The sequence below is a fragment of the Schistocerca americana genome, chromosome 4, assembly GCF_021461395.2.
Source record: "Schistocerca americana isolate TAMUIC-IGC-003095 chromosome 4, iqSchAmer2.1, whole genome shotgun sequence".
NCBI classification, from domain to species: domain Eukaryota; kingdom Metazoa; phylum Arthropoda; class Insecta; order Orthoptera; family Acrididae; genus Schistocerca; species Schistocerca americana.
This window is the reverse complement of record NC_060122.1, coordinates 333,363,399-333,383,579: the sequence shown is the minus strand read 5'-3', so window position 1 is coordinate 333,383,579 and position 20,181 is coordinate 333,363,399. Positions and strand designations below refer to the sequence as shown.

Here is a 20,181-nt window from a genome sequence, read left to right as displayed (position 1 = left end):
GTGCTGCGGTAACACAATATTCAATGTTTGTGTTGGCAGATCAGTGTTGTAGCAAATAAATGATGTTTGTGTGTGCCACACACAAAAATTATATTTGACATAGCTCAGAGCACTTCACTGATAGACGGTATATTCAAGTCCTAATGTTTTTGTAACTCCACAGTTTTGTTTAATGTATTTTGTCTACTTTCTTTTGATTAATTGAAGTGCTTTAAAATAAAGCCAAACGTGCTCAGTGTAAATAAAACTTTTGTTACAGTCGCGAAAGACGGAATATTTCTCAATATTACATACGACACCTATGTGGTACTCAAATGAGCTATTGTTATACAGTAAACTTTATATGAAATTTAGGTATCTTGTCCACATTTCATTCTCAACATTGTGGCAACTAAAATCGACCATACGGAAAGTATACTCTATGGACTTTTACCTCTGCAAACTCTTCAAAATTTCGTGCAATGGTTTACTATATTTAATGCTGCATAATAACTGCGTTGAACATCGAAACAAAATTAAGTCATTTATGGGGGGAAGGTATCAGCCAAGAAGATGTGTAAAAATCTAATTTTTGGGCCAAATAGTTTTTGTGGAATCGATTGATAAGGGTGTCAAAGCAGTCGGAACACGATGTGTCTGCACAGGCGAGCAGTGCAGGAATGCAGGGAACACGTCTTTGTAGCAGCGAAAGGGTTAATGCAGCCGTGGTGGCTTTACTTCATGAACTGCGCGCTCCCCCCTAAACGTAAGCTTGCGAACTATGCTATACTATGGCGCTGCTTCTATTGGCGCGTGCGTCGTGTGCAACTGGCAACACAGCAATCTCCCGCATCTGGGCGGGCATGCGCGAGCCGCCAAGATAAAAGAATTGAACTATAGTAATACTGCATCTGAATATTATAGGTTTGTTTTTCATACTCATCTGCATTAACTTACATTTTTCCACATTTAGGGCTAGTTGTCATTCATCACACAAACTGGAAATTTTGTTGTTGTTGTCGTCTAGTATCTTCCTACAATCACTCAACTTCAACACTTTACCGCACACAACGGCATCATCAGCAAACAACTGCAAATTGATGCCCACCCTGTCCTCCAAATCATTTATGTATATAGAGAACAGCAGTAGTCCTGGCACACTTCCCTCAGGCACTCCTGATGATACCTTATCTCTGTTGAGCACAGCATACTGGGTTCCATTATTTAATAAGTCTTTGAGCCACTCACATATCTGTGAACTCATTCTTTTGTCAACAGCCTGGAATGGGACACCATGTCAAATACTTTCTGGAAATGTACAAATATGGAACATGCCTGTTGCCCTTCATCCATAGTTTGCAGTATATCATGTGAGAAAAGGGCAAGGTGAGTTTTGTACGAGCGATGCTTGCTAAAACCATGCCGATTCTTAGCCATAAGCTTCTCAGTCTCAAGAAAGTTTATTGTATTCAAACTGAGAGTATGTTCAAGGATTCTGCAGCAAACAGAAGTTTGGGATATTGATCTGTAATTTTGCGATTCAAAGCACCTCTCTCTCCCCATCCTTGATAAAGTCGGCACAAGTGGAGTCACTTCCGATTCCAAGTGCTGTTTACTAGGGGGGGTTGGGGGGGGGGGGTGTTTAACATATGACAGTGATTCAGATTCTCCATCCAGCCAGAGTGGAGGACACCTCTCATACTTCAGCTTTATATTCTGTCTGGCTGCAACTTGCTCCCATGGAGGGTGTTGCCGCAGCCACAGGCATGTCACGTAGGGCCACACACCGATGCCACGCAGCCTGTAAATACAATGGCCCCACAGTTAGTTCATGCTATTCTACAGAGCCTTCAACTGTGCTAATATTAATAAAGTTACTGACCTTGACTGTTTAACATTTTTGATTCAGACTGCTTCCTGAACTGATTGTACACACTTACAATGATTTTGCTACATACTGGACTGTTTGCCACATGCTGTTCGCTCTGCGAATTCTGCCGTCATTGACTTCGGCTAGTCTCAGGCATTACAACCAATCTTCTACCTATGCAGAGTAACAAAGGACAGTGAAAATAGTAAGTCTGCTGTTTGTTGAGTTGATTTCAAATTTCTTGTGGCAGACAAGCAAAAAAAGTAGGTATTACCAAAGTCTCAGCTTGTCTTTTATTCCTTTGTTTTAAATTGTTTTATCACACAGATCAACAAGTTGTTTGTCCATAGATATGATTGTCAATGTCGTTAAGTAGGTACCTATCTACCAAATACTTGGTTCAGTTAAACTTGTTTTGGATGTGCAGTTGTTTTTGTGAAAAGTAGTTTTAAAAACCACTTAAACTAGCAAAAAAAAAAAACCTAACCCACCTTATGCCCAACGAATTTACCACGCAAGGTGGCTCAGTGTTTAGAAAATGGTTCAAACCTCCCTCTGAGCATCCAGGTTTAAGTTTTCCATGAATTCCCTGAAGTGCTCAAGGCAAATGCCAGGATGTCCCTTTGAAAGGGCACAGCCAATTTCCTCCACCATTCTTGACACAATCCGAGCTTGTGTTCCATCTCTAATGATCCTGATGTCAATGGGACGTTAAACCCAATCTTCCTTCTTTCCTCCCTCAACGAACTTTATTTTTTTAAATTTTTATTTTTTGTCTCACAGGTACTTCAGCTATGAAAAATCACTTGAAAATGACACATTCAGATAAATTCCAAGCACTTAATATAAGTACAGCCACTGCTGTTTCTACACTGTCTTTGTCTTTAACCCAATTCTTGGGGTAAGTTCATCTTTAACAATAACAAAAAAAGCAACTAACTATGTTAGAAGCATTTGACAGGAAATTGCTTCAGGACATAAATGAAGCAAAAACCATAAAATATCACTACTTTATAAAACAAATAATTACATTTGACATGAGCCGTTATCTACCACAGAACCGAGCGGATTTGCAAGACTGCTAGAGCAAGCTTTATTCAACTATAAAATGTCAAACCATACTTCTGATGTATGGACCTGTTTGCATAACAGTTTCCACCAAGCTTCACAGCTCACTGGTTTTTCTTGTGAATTACAGCTGAAACACTGAGTTCTTGCTGTGAAACCTTTTCTAGGTTCTCACACTGGGGAAAATAGTACTATTGCAATTCAATGGAATATCAACCAAAGCAAAATATGTTTACTCATTCATGGCATTAACATGGCAAAAGATGTTTGAGTGGCTGAACATGATTCTGCTAGATGTTTCATGCATTTCCTTCAGAGGGTTATAACTGAGTCACTGACGGTCCAGTCTGAAGAAACAGCAATGATCACTACTAGTCAATGTCTCATAACACACTTCAATCATTCAAGACTAACTCAAGAAAAACTGTTGGCAGTTCAACGGGATTTAAATTCACCAAAGCATCAGGCGCTGCAAGGTAAGCCAGAAAAGCAAATTACTTGTTAGAAGCATTAAAAAGGATCCAAATTCACCAAACCATTAGGTGGTGCAAGATATGACAGAAAAGCAATTGGCTATGTTAGATATCAGCAGAAGACAGAATGCCGCCTTTTACACAGAGAGCACCTTTTGGACCAAAAATGTTGCTGTATGTGTCTGATCACGATATGCTTCCTAATTTGACATCCTGCAGTGATGCTTGATGTGGGAGTGAATTAAGCTTTTGGAGCCCATTGAAGAAATAACAAATATAAGTTTTGGTCATTCGGCATATCCGAGATAATACCATATAATGTGGCATTAAGTAAGTATTTATGTAAGGAATGATAGAGAAAATACTCCCCTACTTCCAACACACGAGAGCCTTGTTGGAACCTAAATTAACAAGTTGTTTCAACTCCTTAAAATTAAGATCCAAATTTTTTGATCGTAGCCTTTTCAGTCCAAGATTCAAGACAAAATGTATAGTGGTTGTGGAAGCTGAAAGAGTTTAACAGAATAACCTGTCACCATCACATCACCCTCCTTTGCATAAAATTTCAATCCACCTGTTCCACCACTTCCACACATACATCTATGGTTATAATTAAACTTTCCCTATTTAACATGTTATAACACGGAAACTAATTACTATATGAGTACCAAACATGGTAGCATTAATGTCCAGAGTATGGGATGCATGATTTCCATGCACCACAGTGGCACCATCCAGTTCCAACTACGGCCACCAGGTGCCATGATCAGTCATTGTGATTCAAAGTCTCACACACCTGACCAGTCGCAGTGCACTTGTTGACATGTCAACATGAGCTCTGACAAAAGGAGCAGGGCAATTATTGGTGAAGCTCCATTATCAAAACAACAGTAATGCTGCAGCTGCACTTCGAGAATATCGCCGGCAGAAAGGATTACGGAAGGGTCCTCTTTCTCCACCTGCTGTGAAGAGCACGAAGAAGAAGTCTGAATCAAATGGACAACTGGGCATTGCTCCAGGAAGAGGTCGATGACCAGTTGCACCGCAGGTGGTTGATGAAATCGCTACTGCTATGGTAAACAACGGTAGTGCGCATGCGCATGCAGTGTCACAAAAGTTGAACATCCCATGATCCACTGTATGGAAGATGTCTTTTACCATTCTCAATTGGTATCTGTACAAGATTCATATCATACAGCAGCTTGCATCACAAGATGTGTTGACTTCACTCTCCACTTTCTCGCAAGGATTGAAGTTGACCAGGGCTGACCCTGGATCATCCTATGGAAAGATGAAGCTCATTTTTCTCTGATGGGTGAGTTGCACACATAGAACTGCCAAGTGTGGGGATCTTTACCTCCAGTCACTGTGCATGAAATTCCTCTATTTGGTGAACGTGTCACTGTACGGTGTGCCTTCATGGCTATGTTCATCATTGGCCCATTCGTTTTTGAACAGGTTGGTGCTCAAGGTGCAAAGACATGCTGCGCAGAATGCAATCCCGTGCTTTCAGACTCTTCTGGACACTGATGGGTGCCATATTAAGCTGCTTTTGTAGTAGTAATGGTACTGGTATGATGTACCATAGCAGCACATTAAAAGTGTTTCAACTGAGTTGATTCTGCATTATTTCTCTTCCCCTTGTCCTTAACATTAATGCAACCAAGTCTGGTATGTATTAAATAGGGAAAGTTTAATTATAACCACCCAGTATTTAGCCTTTCTTGGAACACACCACTTCCAATTTCTCACAACATTAAATCATCCAGAAACACCACTGACTCCTTAATTTCATCTCCTATTCGCATTGCCATTACTGCCATCTCATCTGTAAAGGCGATGAAAAGTAGAAGGGATAGAAGAAAGAAGTAAAATATTAAAAGTTTAATCCTGCTGCAGCTTACTATAAGTAAAAGTTCAGGATAAGCCAATTTTTATTTCACAATATCTGCTTTGGAACACTTCCTTAACATGGAATTAACCATTTTATTATCTGTTAGTTTCTAAGGTTCCACTAACCTAAAAGATCATTGGATATAAAGCATTAGCAAAGTTAATGGCAATGCAGAGGAAGCGATCCACTGTAGTTTCATTCAATTTATTACAGATATTATGAGACTGTCTTACGAGTTACTATATCCTTTACAATTGGCACCCCTGAAGTTCAATTCATACCATATGTTAAACCAATAACCTCAACTACAGACAGCACATGCTTACTGTCATGAAGTTACAAATTTTTCAGATAGAACTTTTCAGCAGCAGTGTGAAAGCTTTGCAGATCCATTCCATCAAAAGGAATCAATCTCTTTTTCCAGTGTTATTTATTTATCATTTAGTAGGATTAAACTGCCGTATCATGTCATGTGTCACAGTATCAATTAAAATGAAAACTGATTTATCTAATATCGTGTAAACAATCCAACATTCTATTACCTTTACAGGATGGATTAATTAATGCTAAAGAAAGTCTGTGACACTTGCCTGTAGCTGTGTTTGCTGGACATCACTCTTTGACTTGGTACCAATCAAGAGTGAATCTGTAATTTTTCTAGTGCTATGTCCACGATACAATGCTTGAATTCGGGTAGCAGCTCTCTCTCTTTTTTCATGTTCAACAGCACGCTTGAATAGCTCCGCAGCAGCACCTATCATAACATCAGAGATCATTAACATACTGTCACTGGATGCAAAATATGCACAGCTGTCACTCACCAAGCCACTTAATATTCAGCATGTGATATGCAAGCATTAAAAAGTAAGTACTAACCAGTCAAAGCTGAATTGTGAACAATGATTAATGAGTCTCTCTGAAATGAAGTTTGTAAGTCTTATATAGGCATATGAGACCACCTATAGACCTTTTTTGAGAAATATTATTAAAGTGACAATTTTACAATAAGTAACTAATTTATCATTTATAGCAACTGCTTAGATACTCAAACATTTCTATTAATGCTAACTATGTATGTACAAACTGTGTAAGTAACAGCACCACAGTTGCACAGGTTTCTGTTTGCTCTCCTTCAGCTTCCTGTTATGAAAGTGAACATATCAGAAAAGATCCCTGATCATAATGAAACACAATCAAAATACACATAGAGATTGGTTGGACTAAAAAATTTGATTCTTCAAAATTGAACAGAAAAATTTCTGTTGCCATCAGGACAGAATTCTTTTACAATCAGGTAATAGCTATAAGCACCTTCAGCGGTTCAAGATATCCACATTATAAGATACTGACAGCACACACTGATAATGTAATGAAATACACTGTGGAATGTTTTCAACATAGTGATAAACCTTGAAGAAATAATAATGTCATTCACAGTCCTAGTCTTCTTAGCATCTCAGACCCACAGCTCTTAATTCACAGATAAATTTGGTTTAGGAAAGAAGATTACTAACACCAAATGATACAGGCGCAATATAAAAACTCACTGCCCTAACCACAATGAAATACTTTGTAATGGTAGTGACTGATGGGTCACAGCCTTATAGGGCTGTTTCTGCTGATTGTTAATTTCCATACAGTCATATAATGGCCTGGTATGCAAGAGAACATTGTCTCCTCTCCTGATACTGGGGAGGAGGAATAGGGAGTACTAGACACAATGGACTATTGAAGCTGCTCAACAGCATACAGAGTTCAGCGAATACATGCAATAGTGAAAATCTCTCTTGGATTAAGTCCCTTCTGTTCTAGCCTGTAACACAGCATACGAGATGACTACTATACTTTGTATGCAGATCTGTCATGAATGAAAAGCACAATTGTTGCACATATTACTCTATTACTTTCCTTGGTGCTAAGGAGAGATTGCAATATCCACCTCTTAAAAGCAACCTTAAACATAAAAGGTATGTGACTGATTGTAAACATTACTCCTAGACTTCTCAATAAAACTAGGAAATATGCAGTTTCCCTGCATTTAAAAATGCTAACAGTAATCACACTTTGTTAGCCTAATACTTCCTTTTCTAGTCACCACACCGTGGACAACTTTTAACACTTCAGATTTGTCTTTTCCTAACAGTCACTTTCTCCCATTACTTCCAACAAAATTTTCCTGCCACCATAACCATGGCTGTGTTGGACTTCCCATTGCACTGCAGTTGTTTTTGCTGGAACTTGCTATATGAATGTACTGGGACAGCAGTTGTAGACATGAAACAGTTATGAGAATTTTAATGAAATTTACAAGTAAACCTACCCAAAGGATACACTTTCATTTTGATTGGCTCTGACAAGGTTGTTCTGTAAAGCAAATGTGTTTATATGACCATTAAGGGATAACAAATCCCTCAAAAAAAACTTGAGTTTAATACTCCTGAATGAATAATGTTGCAGTGCTAACAGGTACACTTAAAAAAAACTTCAAATAAAATTTCTATGGTTTTTAATGTACATTACAATGGTGCATCAATATTTTATCAAAAAAAGTCATTTTTTTAAAAATCTCTACCCCCCACCCCCCACACACACTATTTTGTCATTCATTTTGACATCTGACTAGCAACAAAACATACAGCATTGTTAGTATCACATTCAGTCATTTATGATGAAGTGGTATTCCAAAAATGCATTTGCTGGAAATGAGAGGAACAATGGAAAGCCCAAGCCGGAATATCAAGAATTATGGAACAGACTGATTGCTACTCACTGGAATGCGTCACCTTTGTCAGAAGTAAGCTAGAACTATTCCTATATCGCCGTATGCATGTCCAATATTTCGGCTTCAATGCCAGTTGTCATGCTGGATTGTTTAATAAATCTTTGTCAGTTAAATGTACTCTAAATGCATATTCTACCTTCTATAAAATACAAAATTTCTTGCTTTGTTATGGTGTTTTCTTTTTACATTTGGTGTATTTTGTTTATTTTGAAGCTGTAACCTTTTCAGATTCAGTTATGTTATATTTAAAACTGTTTTTACTTTATTGTAAATCTGTGCAGTAATGAGGAAGTGTAGAATTGTATTGGCCAAAAAAATGTTCAATGCACTTTGATTTTGCGCAGCCAGCCCGTCAGACAACTGCAATTACATGACTGGAGTCACAAACAGGATCACAGTTTATAAGCAAAAGCAAACAAGTGTCTGTTGGTTTCTGCTCAAAGCATATTTAAAAAGATTGGCGAATCTGGGAGAAGAAAACTAACTGAGTGAGGGAATGAACTTTTAGATTATTATTTCTTAAATCCAAGTTAATGCCAAACCCATGTAATTACATCTGAAAAAAGTTTCAAGAAATTTTTCCATGCCCAAAATAAAAATATGTCCTATGGCTGAATCATACTAGTAGTTCTGGCAAGAATCATTAAGATATTCACCTCTTTTTCATGTTTATGAATGGTGCCACACATCTTTTCATTTTACCTGGTTCATGCATCTAAACGAAGACAGATTTTTCATTTATAGTAGATATATAAACCTGTTTAAACAATTTACTTGTAAGCTCGCACGTTAATTTGCCAGATGTAGAACCAAACACATGGATATTATCTGCTCAGTATAAATCTTTTCAACTTTTGGTCCGGACTTGCCCTCTTTTTCTTTCCAAACTATGAGAGAAAGGGATATTAAATTTCCACTTGCAGGTATAATAGATCCACTTGCAGATATAATAGGCTGAATTGTATAACTGTGTGTTAAGGCATTCATTCAAGAATTTTGTTAGAATTTCAACTTCTGATGGTCCCCTGAAGGATAACGTTCATCCTGCATGAATTTCCAAATTGAAACCTGACTGGTCAGAATTGCAGACATTGGCCTCTCCGATCAATAAAATTTTCTTATTCACAGTCTCCACAAATTTGGAGTGTTTCCCCTCAATTCTTCTTTATTTGTTATTTGCATATTGGCAATGAGTTTATGATTTTCCTTCAAACAATCTGGTGTCTTTCTTTAAAACTGTGAATCCATTTTGAGGAAACCTTACACACATGTTGCGATAACTTATCATCCCTTGCTCGAAAAGCCCATATCTCTATATCCAGATCACGTATCGGTACTGTATTGTCCAAAGAAATTTGAAATTTATCTAATAAATACTTGGAAACAAATAATAACTTTTTATTTCTTGTCCCACCTGCAGCAATTTGTGCTTCCCATTTACACAGATTTTTTTCTCTTTGTGACCTTCCTGTATATATGTTTTACAGTCTCAAATTTGTTTTTACCAGAGTGCCAAAAAGTAACTGCTTTTTGTTTATTCTCATGGTCTATATCATGTTTTGCTTTGTTACCATTTCTTCATCATCATCATTATTTCCTGCAATCAGAATAGGATCGGAAACTGCACTTTCATCTTAAAACCTTAAAGTAGCGTATCTTTCCATAAATATATCTTTAAATCAAATCTTCTAACTGAGATGCAAAAGTAATTTCTTCGCTAGGGATCATAGTTTCCACGATATATTGTCGCTGATCAAACTCTGTCCACAGTAAAGGTAAAATATTTTCTGGGTTCATTGAAATTTTCCCTGCATGCATAACTGTGTGTGTGTGTGTGTGTGTGTGTGTGTGTGTGTGTGTGTGTGTGTGTGGGCGCGTGCGCGCACACAATGAAGTGAGAAAAGTCATGGCATAGTGATATGCACACATACAGATGGCACTAGTATCACCATCATTTGTACTCAGATTATTCATGTGAAAATGTCTTTGAAGGGATTTGCCCACACAACAGAAACTAACAAACTCTGACGCAGAATGATAGCTGGGGCTAGACGCATGGGACACTGCCTTTCCGAAATCGTTAGGGAATTCAATATTCCGCATCGACAATGTCAAGAATGTGCTGAGAATACCAAATTGCAGCATTACCCCTCATTACGAACAATGGAGTGGCTGATGGCCTTCACTTAACGCCAGAGAGCAGCGGCACTTGCATGGAGTTGTCAGTGCTTACAGACAGGCAACATTGCATGAAATATCCACAAAAATCAATGTGCGACATATGAGAAATGTATCCGTTAGGACAGTGTGGTGAAATTTGGTGTTACCAGGCGATGGCAACAGACAACCGATGTGAGTGTCTTTGCTAACAGCATGGTATCACCTGTAGTGCCTCTCCTGAGCTCATGACCATACCAGTTGGATCCTAGACGACTGGAAAACTGTGGCCTGTTCACATGAGTCCCGATTTCAGTTGATAAGAACTGACAGTAGGGTTCAAGTGTGGTGCAGACCCCATGAAGCCATTGACCCCAAGTTGTCAACAAGACATTGCACAAGCTAGTGGTGGCTCCATAATGGTGTGGGCTGTGCTTGCATGGAATGGACTTGGCCCTCTCATTCAATGAAACCGATCATTGATTGGAAATGACTGTCTGGCCACCTGGAGACCCTCTGCAGCCATACATGAACTGCACTTTCCCAAACAACAATGGAATTTTTGTGGATGACAATGTGCCATGTCACCTATCCACAACTGTTCACAATTGTTCTGAAGAACATTCTGACAATTTGAGTGAATGGTTTGGCCACCCAGATCACCCAATATGAATCCCATTGAACTATTATGGGACAAAACTGAGAGGTCAGTTTGTGCACAAAATCCTGCACTTGCAACACTTTTGTAAGTATAGAACGCTATAGTGCCAGCAAGGCTCAATATTTCTGCAGGGGCTTCCAATGACTTGAGTCTATGCCACTTCGAGTTGCTGCTCTATGCCAGGCAACAGGAGACCCCGACACAATATTAGTAAGTATCCCATGACTTTTGTCAACTCGGTGTACATTTAGAATATATTGATCTGAGGATGACTTATTAAACAACCCAACATGACAACTGACATTGAAGTGAACACATAACGGGTACATGTAGAGCAATAATAGGGATATTACTAACTTATTTCTGACAAATGTGTCTTTGGAATGCCACTTCATCACATATGACTGAAGTTGGTATTAATGATGCTATATGTTTTGCTATTAGTCAAATGTCAAAATGAAAAACAAAACAGTGGAGGGATTTTTTAAAAAAATGACTTTTTTTACAAATTTGGGTGCATCATTGTAATGTACATTAAAAAACATAGAAATTTTATTTGAAGTTTTTTTATGTCTGTTACCACTTTAACAGTATTCATTCAAACATACTACAGTCAAATTTTTTCAAGGGGGTGGTTCACATCCTTAAGAGCTGTATGGGCATGTATAAAAAAAAGTGTGTCTAATTTTGCTCTAAACTACAAAATATTCAAAGCCTATCAAAACCGAAGTGCATCCCTTGGGTGGGTTTGCTTGTTACATGTATTCTTAAGCATAAATGAAATTTGAAGCAGCTTTTAAATTGTGGTACCCACTAACCCACAATGTGAGATTATCAACGTACACACTAAAAGGATATCAGAAAAACTAAGGAGATAGAGAATTCAATTTACAACAGCCTATAGCATATTAAAATGGAAAGACAAGATGGTAGCAGAAAAATAAATGATCATGCTTGTGGAGGAAACAAAAAAATAATTCAAATTTGAAATAACCTATCGGGGGAAGCCACAGAGAGTATGAATGGGAGTCCTTAACTAGCCATGAGAGATCTATAGATACGTTGTTGTAAGGAATGGCAGACATCTTAGTGTTTCCAGCTTATTGACAGCACATTCAGTATTTTGCTGCTCATAGTGTTAACCCCAGGTGAGCATGGCCTCAATTCTGGCATACATCAATTCTACATTACCACTATGTGACAGAATTAAAATAGGTTGGACTCTGCAGGTCTCACTCCAAACTACTGGAGGTCAGAGCATGTTTTTATCTAGCATGGAGGCAGACTGTAGCAGTAATATTCACGTTGATAAAGAACGTTGTATTCCCACCACTTTGGGGAAGTCGCAGTGGTCTACCACTGTTACATTTTTGTGATGGAAGTGTGAACTTTTCTAGCTCTATGGTTGGACTCCCCACATGGTGTCAGTGTGAAGACAAGTAGATAATCACCTCCCTCTGAGTCTGTATTGGGCATGATCAAAAGGTGAATAGGAAAAGCTTTGCCCGATAACCAATGCCAATTTTTGAATTTTTAACAAAAATGGTTCATGGTAACCACATAATTATTCTGACATCTGATACTACTATCCTTCCAGAACCATTAGTAGTTTCAGAATTTTGCATGCCATTAATTTATGGGGGGAAATATGCATATTAAGTTTATCTAATTGCTTAACATACAGGGTGATTCCATGATGATGTCAAAAATGTCAGGGATGATGGAAATCGGTAAATTTATGAAACTGAAATAAGGGACCCTGGTCTGAAGTAAATGAGTCAAATATTATAGGCAAAAATTGTTCTGATACCTCTGTTAGTGGAATACATGTATCTATTGTTGTTGCTGAAACAGTAGTGTAGGCAACTTTCAGAGGTGGTACTATCGACCAAATAAGAAAAAAAAAAGTCTAGTAACTGGGCAAATTGTTGGTGCTCGTATGGTGGGTGCCTCCATAACCAATGAAGCCTAAGTATTTAGTGTTTATATCACATACAGGGAAAGAGGAAAAACATCACAGTGCAGATGAAATTGTGTCTTGAGTGATCATGACAAATGGTCATTGAAGAGGATTGTGATGGGAAAAAATGGACAACAGCTGCAAAATTCACTGCAGAACTGGATGTGACTCACGAATCCTCTCAGTACTAAACTAACATGAAGGGAGCTCCACAAGCACGGAATTGCAGGGCGAGCTGGATACAGAAACCACTTGTCAGTAATACAAATGCCCATAAGAGGAAAATGTGGTGCCAAAACCATAAAACCTGGAGCATGGAGCAATAGAAGAAAGTCATTTAGTCAGATGAGTTTTACTGTCGCAGTGTTTCCAACTTCTGACTGAGTTTGCTTCTTGACAGTGAAACATGGCAGAGATCAGATGACAATTTGGGCAGCCGTATTGTGATATTCCATGGGGCCCAGTTTGCATTACTGTCAAGGATTATGTGATCATTTTAACTGATCGGGTCCATCCCGTGGTACAATGTTTGTTTCCCAGTGGTGACATGACTTGCATTGTCCAAGACTGGTTTTGTGAGCACAAGGATGAATTGATCCATCTCCCCTGGCCACCACAGTGGCTAGATTCAATATTATTGAGCTTTTGTGGCTCACTTCGGAGGGAAGAATCACTTACCATCTCCATCATTGTTGCCTGAACTTGCCACTATTTTGCCGGAAGAATGGTTTAAGATTTCCTTTTATACCAAACAGAACCCATATTATCTATTACAGGATGATTGGAAACTATTTCAAATATCAATGGTTCTTCTACACTGTATTACAGTTGGTAATGTGTTGTGTTTCTGATATTTTCACAGACGAGATGAGAAAAATTAAAGAAAACTGCAGAGGAACAGTAAAGTAAAATCAGAAAGAAAAACTGATTGTAATAGTTGTGTTTCTTCAGAAGTTAATAATGTATTCAGTACTCAAATTCCACGGAAAATGAATTCCATGCTTGCAATTAACTTTACAAGTAAAAGAATAAAATACACTCCTGGAAATGGAAAAAAGAACACATTGACACCGGTGTGTCAGACCCACCATACTTGCTCCGGACACTGCGAGAGGCCAGTACAAGCAATGATCACACGCACGGCACAGCGGACACACCAGGAACCGCGGTGTTGGCCGTCGAATGGCGCTAGCTGCGCAGCATTTGTGCACCGCCGCCGTCAGTGTCAGCCAGTTTGCCGTGACATACGGAGCTCCATTGCAGTCTTTAACACTGGTAACATGCCGCGACAGCGTGGACGTGAACCGTATGTGCAGTTGACGGACTTTGAGCGAGGGCGTATAGTGGGCATGCGGGAGGCCGGGTGGACGTACCGCCGAATTGCTCAACACGTGGGGCGTGAGGTCTCCACAGTACATCGATGTTGTCGCCAGTGGTCGGCGGAAGGTGCACGTGCCCGTCGACCTGGGACCGGACCGCAGCGACGCACGGATGCACGCCAAGACCGTAGGATCCTACGCAGTGCCGTAGGGGACCGCACCGCCACTTCCCAGCAAATTAGGGACACTGTTGCTCCTGGGGTATCGGCGAGGACCATTCGCAACCGTCTCCATGAAGCTGGGCTACGGTCCCGCACACCGTTAGGCCGTCTTCCGCTCACGCCCCAACATCGTGCAGCCCGCCTCCAGTGGTGTCGCGACAGGCGTGAATGGAGGGACGAATGGAGACGTGTCGTCTTCAGCCTTGGTGCCAATGATAGTCGTACGCGTGTTTGGCGCCGTGCAGGTGAGCGCCACAATCAGGACTGCATACGACCAAGGCACACAGGGCCAACACCCGGCATCATGGTGTGGGGAGCGATCTCCTACACTGGCCGTACACCACTGGTGATTGTTGAGGGGACACTGAATAGTGCACGGTACATCCAAACCGTCATCGAACCCATCGTTCTATCATTCCTAGACCGGCAAGGGAACTTGCTGTTCCAACAGGACAATGCACGTCCGCATGTATCCCGTGCCACCCAACGTGCTCTAGAAGGTGTAAGTCAACTACCCTGGCCAGCAAGATCTCCGGATCTGTCCCCCATTGAGCATGTTTGGGACTGGATGAAGCGTCGTCTCACGCGGTCTGCACGTCCAGCACGAACGCTGGTCCAACTGAGGCGCCAGGTGGAAATGGCATGGCAAGCCGTTCCACAGGACTACATCCAGCATCTCTACGATCGTCTCCATGGGAGAATAGCAGCCTGCATTGCTGCGAAAGGTGGATATACACTGTACTAGTGCCGACATTGTGCATGCTCTGTTGCCTGTGTCTATGTGCCTGTGGTTCTGTCAGTGTGATCATGTGATGTATCTGACCCCAGGAATGTGTCAATAAAGTTTCCCCTTCCTGGGACAATGAATTCACGGTGTTCTTATTTCAATTTCCAGGAGTGTAGTTCATTTAAATAAATTATCCACATATTCATATTTTTGCTTACCTGAAGATCTGGTTGTGACATCACGTGTTAACGGAGAATTTGCTGCATATTGGTCTTTTTCAAATGCTTGTTGCATCAACAATTTCTTCAATTTCTCATTAGCTTGTACCTTAATTTCACAATCTTTCACTGGATCTGAGTGAGTAGTGACCATGTCAGTCTGCAGCTGTGATTTTCTATCTGACCTTTTGTTATAATCATCATCTGCAGTTTGTCTATTTTTAACACGTTCATGCCTACGTTCTGGGTCTTTTTTTTGTTCCACAGGAGTAACATGAGTATTTCTTTCTATTGTCTGCAAATTGTTGGGGAATGATGAAGGTAGACAATTCAAATTAATTACTTCATCCAAATGTTTGCGCACTTGGGGTTGTACATTCTCACTCTTTCCAATAATACCAGATTCTGAAATATGAGGTGATGTTGGTGGTGAGTATTTCATGCTTATTTGTGGAACATGGTTTAACGCTGTTTGTGTCGAAGTACCTGAGTGATTTTGAACGTGGTTTGTTTTATCGGCAATTCTTCGTTTCTTAAGCAATTTTCTACTTTTTTCAGTTGTTTCAGAATGCTGCTCAGGGCAAAAAGGAAAAGCACTTCTCTTGGAAAAATACTGCTGTGGACTGTCCACAGTTTTTTGCCTAGATTTTTTCTCCAATTCAATGGAGTTTTCCTTTAGGATTTTCTCAGGTCCCTTGACACTTCCTGCCTGTTCTCTGGTAGACCGTTCAAAAGATTTAATAATATTGTTTTCTCTGAGCATACTGATTGTGTTATTCGCTAACTCCATTTTCTTTTCCAATGACTTCATTTGCTTTCTATGATCATAGCGTTTAAGTTTGGTTGGAGGTGAATCACTGATATTTATTATTGCACTGTCTGTGTTCACCACACTGCTATTTTCCTGTAAGAGATTTTAAAAGACTTTAATTCAAAAAATTATTTGGGTACAGAGTTTAATACTGAAAATAAATCACAACTTTTATCATATTTCAGCATACCCACATAGGTGTCACTATTCAAGGATGCACAGCAATAATGGGGTAAAGAACAATCAGCATGAATTTTGAGAACATAGAACAAGTGAAACCCAATTTGCAATATTCTGACATGACATCCAGAAAGCCATGGATCAAGGCAGTCAGGCTCATGCAATAGAAGCAGTCTCATGAAAAAGGTGAAAAGACCATTTACGAAAGAAAAACAACAGTAGTGGAGTGTAGTTGAATTATATCTGGCACTGCTGGGAGTTAGATTAGGAAATGAAGCACTAAAAGCAGAAGACCAGTTTTGCTATCTACAAAGCAAGAATAAGGTTTGATGTCCCATCACTCATGAGTTTGTTCCAGATGAAATTCTGTTAGGGTAGCAAAGTAACTGATGACAGCTGAAATATAAAGCATATAAAACACAAACAAAGGGAGAAAGCATTTCTGAAAAGGAGAATTTTGTTAACATTTGTCTGGAGGTGTAGCCTTATGTCAAAGTGAAATGTGGACAAATAACAGCAGAGACACGAGGAAAATAAGTTTTTGAAATGTTTTACAATAGACTGTAAAGGAGATTAAGGGTTGACTACAGCAAGTAGGTTCAAGTGGATGTAGGTTGTAGCAGTTACGCAGAGATGAAGTGACATACATAGGATGTACTAGCATGGAGAGCTGTATCAAATTGGTCTTCAGCCTGAAGAGAAGAACAACGACAACAATAACCACCTTACGCTTTCTGGAAGAATATTAAATGAATTTATGTGAAGAACTTTATATCTTCATAAATGGCACAAATTATGGAAGTAAGCTGCGGAATGGTAAACTAGTGAGAATAATGTGTTTTGTTTCTAAAACTAATCTACAGGAGAACATCTGCTTCACTAACAACATAAGCATCTGTTTTATTTTTTGAGCTTTCGCTTAGTAAAATTAAATTTTCATTAACATAAAATACATTGCCCTGTACTTTATGTTAATAAAAAAGCAATCGCACACATAATAAAAACAAAATTATTGCACCAGGGCACCTGCTGATGGCACCAAAAACAATTAACTATGAATAATTAATAAATGGGCACCTGATGATGGCAGCATGCTGTCGAATTCCATCATGCCAAACTTAACACTGTAATTATGTGCACCAATAGCAGCATAGTTTTACTTTAAGGAACAATTTTCTGCCCAATAACAAGGTTGCCCAGAAGAGTATCCAGGTCTGTGGCATTTATTACGCACTATTCAACTTGTCAGGTGTAAGCAGATCAGGAAACTGTTACTGAATTGAAAGTCATCAGTGACTTTAGAACAAGGCTTAGCTGTGAGATGTAAGGCATGAAACATTCTCTTAACAGAACCAACATGGCTGCCCTGCTCCATATTCAGAAGACATAATGGTTCTTTCTCTTTGAGGTGCTCAAAACCTCTACCATGCCAGCGTAAGTTGACAATTACACACTACGTATATTAACATCTTAATAACAGAGAAAAGGACATGTGATCTGCATGGTAAGATTGTGTAGGTACAACTGGAGCTTCACTGCACGACAGGTAGAGAGAGAGAACTACTTCAGCTTACATACTGCAGCAGCAACTATTTGTTAAGTTGGTGGAAGAGACAAGTCACGATATTCATCATTCATAAAACATCAGCATTCCCCTCACTGAGGTATCTTTTATGTGGATAGTATAATCCTTAACGCAGGCATGTTTGAGAATGTTAAACAGTGTCGCTTACAGACACATATTTATCACCTGTGTCAAGTGTCTTAGTTCCTCCACATGCTGTGTGAACATATTAATGTTCCTCTGTAGTATGGGAGCCATCTTAAAAATGGTGTCAACAAAACAAAGACTGGTTGGAAAATGACAATTCTTCATTAGACACAGTCCTATTACAATAGAACTCTTGTCTTCCTCTGACCTTTGAACTGACGACCCAGCCAGTTATAAGGGAACCTAAAGTTAAATCTGAACTCCTAATCACAAACCAACTCATCATTTTTCTCATACATAAATCATTGGCTACAGTGAAATCAATGATAAGGACTCCAAAAAAATCCTGGGAACAAACAGTGACTGAACCCCAAACAGCTGTATTATGGCTTCACAACAGCAACCTGGACATTTGGATTTGCAGTCTGACACTCAGTGTGTCAATGAGCCATACTGGGACAAAATTTTTGACATGGCTCAATACTGTATTTCTGCCTAGAGAGAGAGAGAGAGAGAGAGAGAGAGAGAGAGAGAGAGAGAGAGAGAGAGAGATGAGTGGTTACTGGAATGACTTGCTGACTGAATGCAATTCTCCAAGTGATTAGCACAGTATGTTAATAATAGCACTAACAAATTTTCCATTTGTGACTAATTTTTGTCTTACAGTATATCATGTTCTACGCTGCGAAATTTCTGTTCACCAGGGTTCCTACAACCTGCATGGTAATAACCTTTTCTGCTCAATGCTTATTGTTCTCACTGCTGCCAGTCTTTTGTTCACTATCCATTATCTAATGAACGAATGAAATATTAAGACTCTGCATCGGCTCATAGTAGAAGATAGATGCGTACGTCAATTTGGGTATGGAGTCACTATGTTTATTATTCAAATATTATATGGAGATCTGTGGAATATAACTGGAGATAACAATAAATGTCTACAGCTGCTATTGGTGAGACTTTAATTTGCATTGCCACGTCCCTGTAATTATTCTTGGACTGAATGATTAATCATTTATTTCCTTTCAAAAATTAAATTTTGTAGCATAATTCATATTGGCAGTTAATGGTGCACCAATATCAAGAGCCTGCTGTCAAGTAAAGGCTTTAAACCTATTACTACTACTAACTATTTTGAAATTTTTGTCCACCCAAACCATTACCTGCACAATCGAGCAGGTGTTGCACTACGCTATCCTATATACTAACGATTCAAAGGGGAGTTAATTAAACTTCAAGAATAAAATAATATCCTTTAATGTGCTCCTTAAGACTTTCACAATCCAATCATAATCTTAACATGATTATATTTTCTTCTGTACACATCACTGCTGCTGCTCTCCTCACCTTCTCAAAACTGTGGACCAGGTGTGATGGCTTGCATGCTTCAATGGTACACATAGCCGTCCCAGAAACATAACCACAATGGAAAGTGTCTGTGGAGAGGTCATATTAACATATGATTCCTGGAGAAGGCAGCAGCCTTTTCAGTAGTCGCAGGGGCAACAATCTGGATGATTGGCTCACATGGCCTTCTAACATTAGCCAACATGGCATTGCAATGTTGATACTGTGAATGACAGAAACAAGGGGAAACTGCAGCTGTTATATTTTCCAAGTATATGCAATTGTACTGTACAGTTTAATATGCAACATCATCATCTTGAGGGAACTATTCTGGACATAAAATAGTCTTTCAATCTGATCTCTAGGTGGGTATTACTCTGATGGTTGTTTTCATCAAGAAAAACAAATCTAGAAAGGTAGATCCTTTTATCACACACGCAGGTTAGAAAACTTGAAAAGAGAAATGGATAGGTTAAAGTAAGATAGTGGTAACTAGTGTAGTGCGGTGGCAGGAAGAGCAGGTTTCCTGGTCAAGTGAGTAGAGGATTATCAACACAAAATCAAATAAGGGCAATGTAGAAGTGTGTCTAATAATACGTGTGAAAATACACTACACTCTCTCTAATCCGGCCTCTCAGTAATGCGGCACACATCCAAAAACATATGCACAATGAATTATTGTCTGCAACAATGCCTGGTTAAACAATGCTGTATATACTGTATTTGAAATTGTAGCTTTCTTTACAGTTCGGAATCATGTCTTCTAAAAGGAAACGTGTTACGCTAGACCTCAATCAGAAACT

The 20,181-nt window shown here is 39.2% G+C and overlaps 1 protein-coding gene across 1 annotated transcript in view; it reads right to left on the bottom strand.

Moving 5' to 3' along the window:
- Window positions 1-20,181, bottom strand: part of LOC124613451 — a 141,447-nt gene that overhangs the window by 48,890 nt on the left and 72,376 nt on the right. The window contains exons 9-10 of the mRNA XM_047142154.1: window positions 15,330-16,233; window positions 5,875-6,038 (exon numbers count right to left, since the gene is read on the bottom strand). Coding sequence (XP_046998110.1) covers window positions 5,875-6,038; window positions 15,330-16,233 — 1,068 coding nt within the window. The remainder of the gene's footprint in view (window positions 1-5,874; window positions 6,039-15,329; window positions 16,234-20,181) is intronic.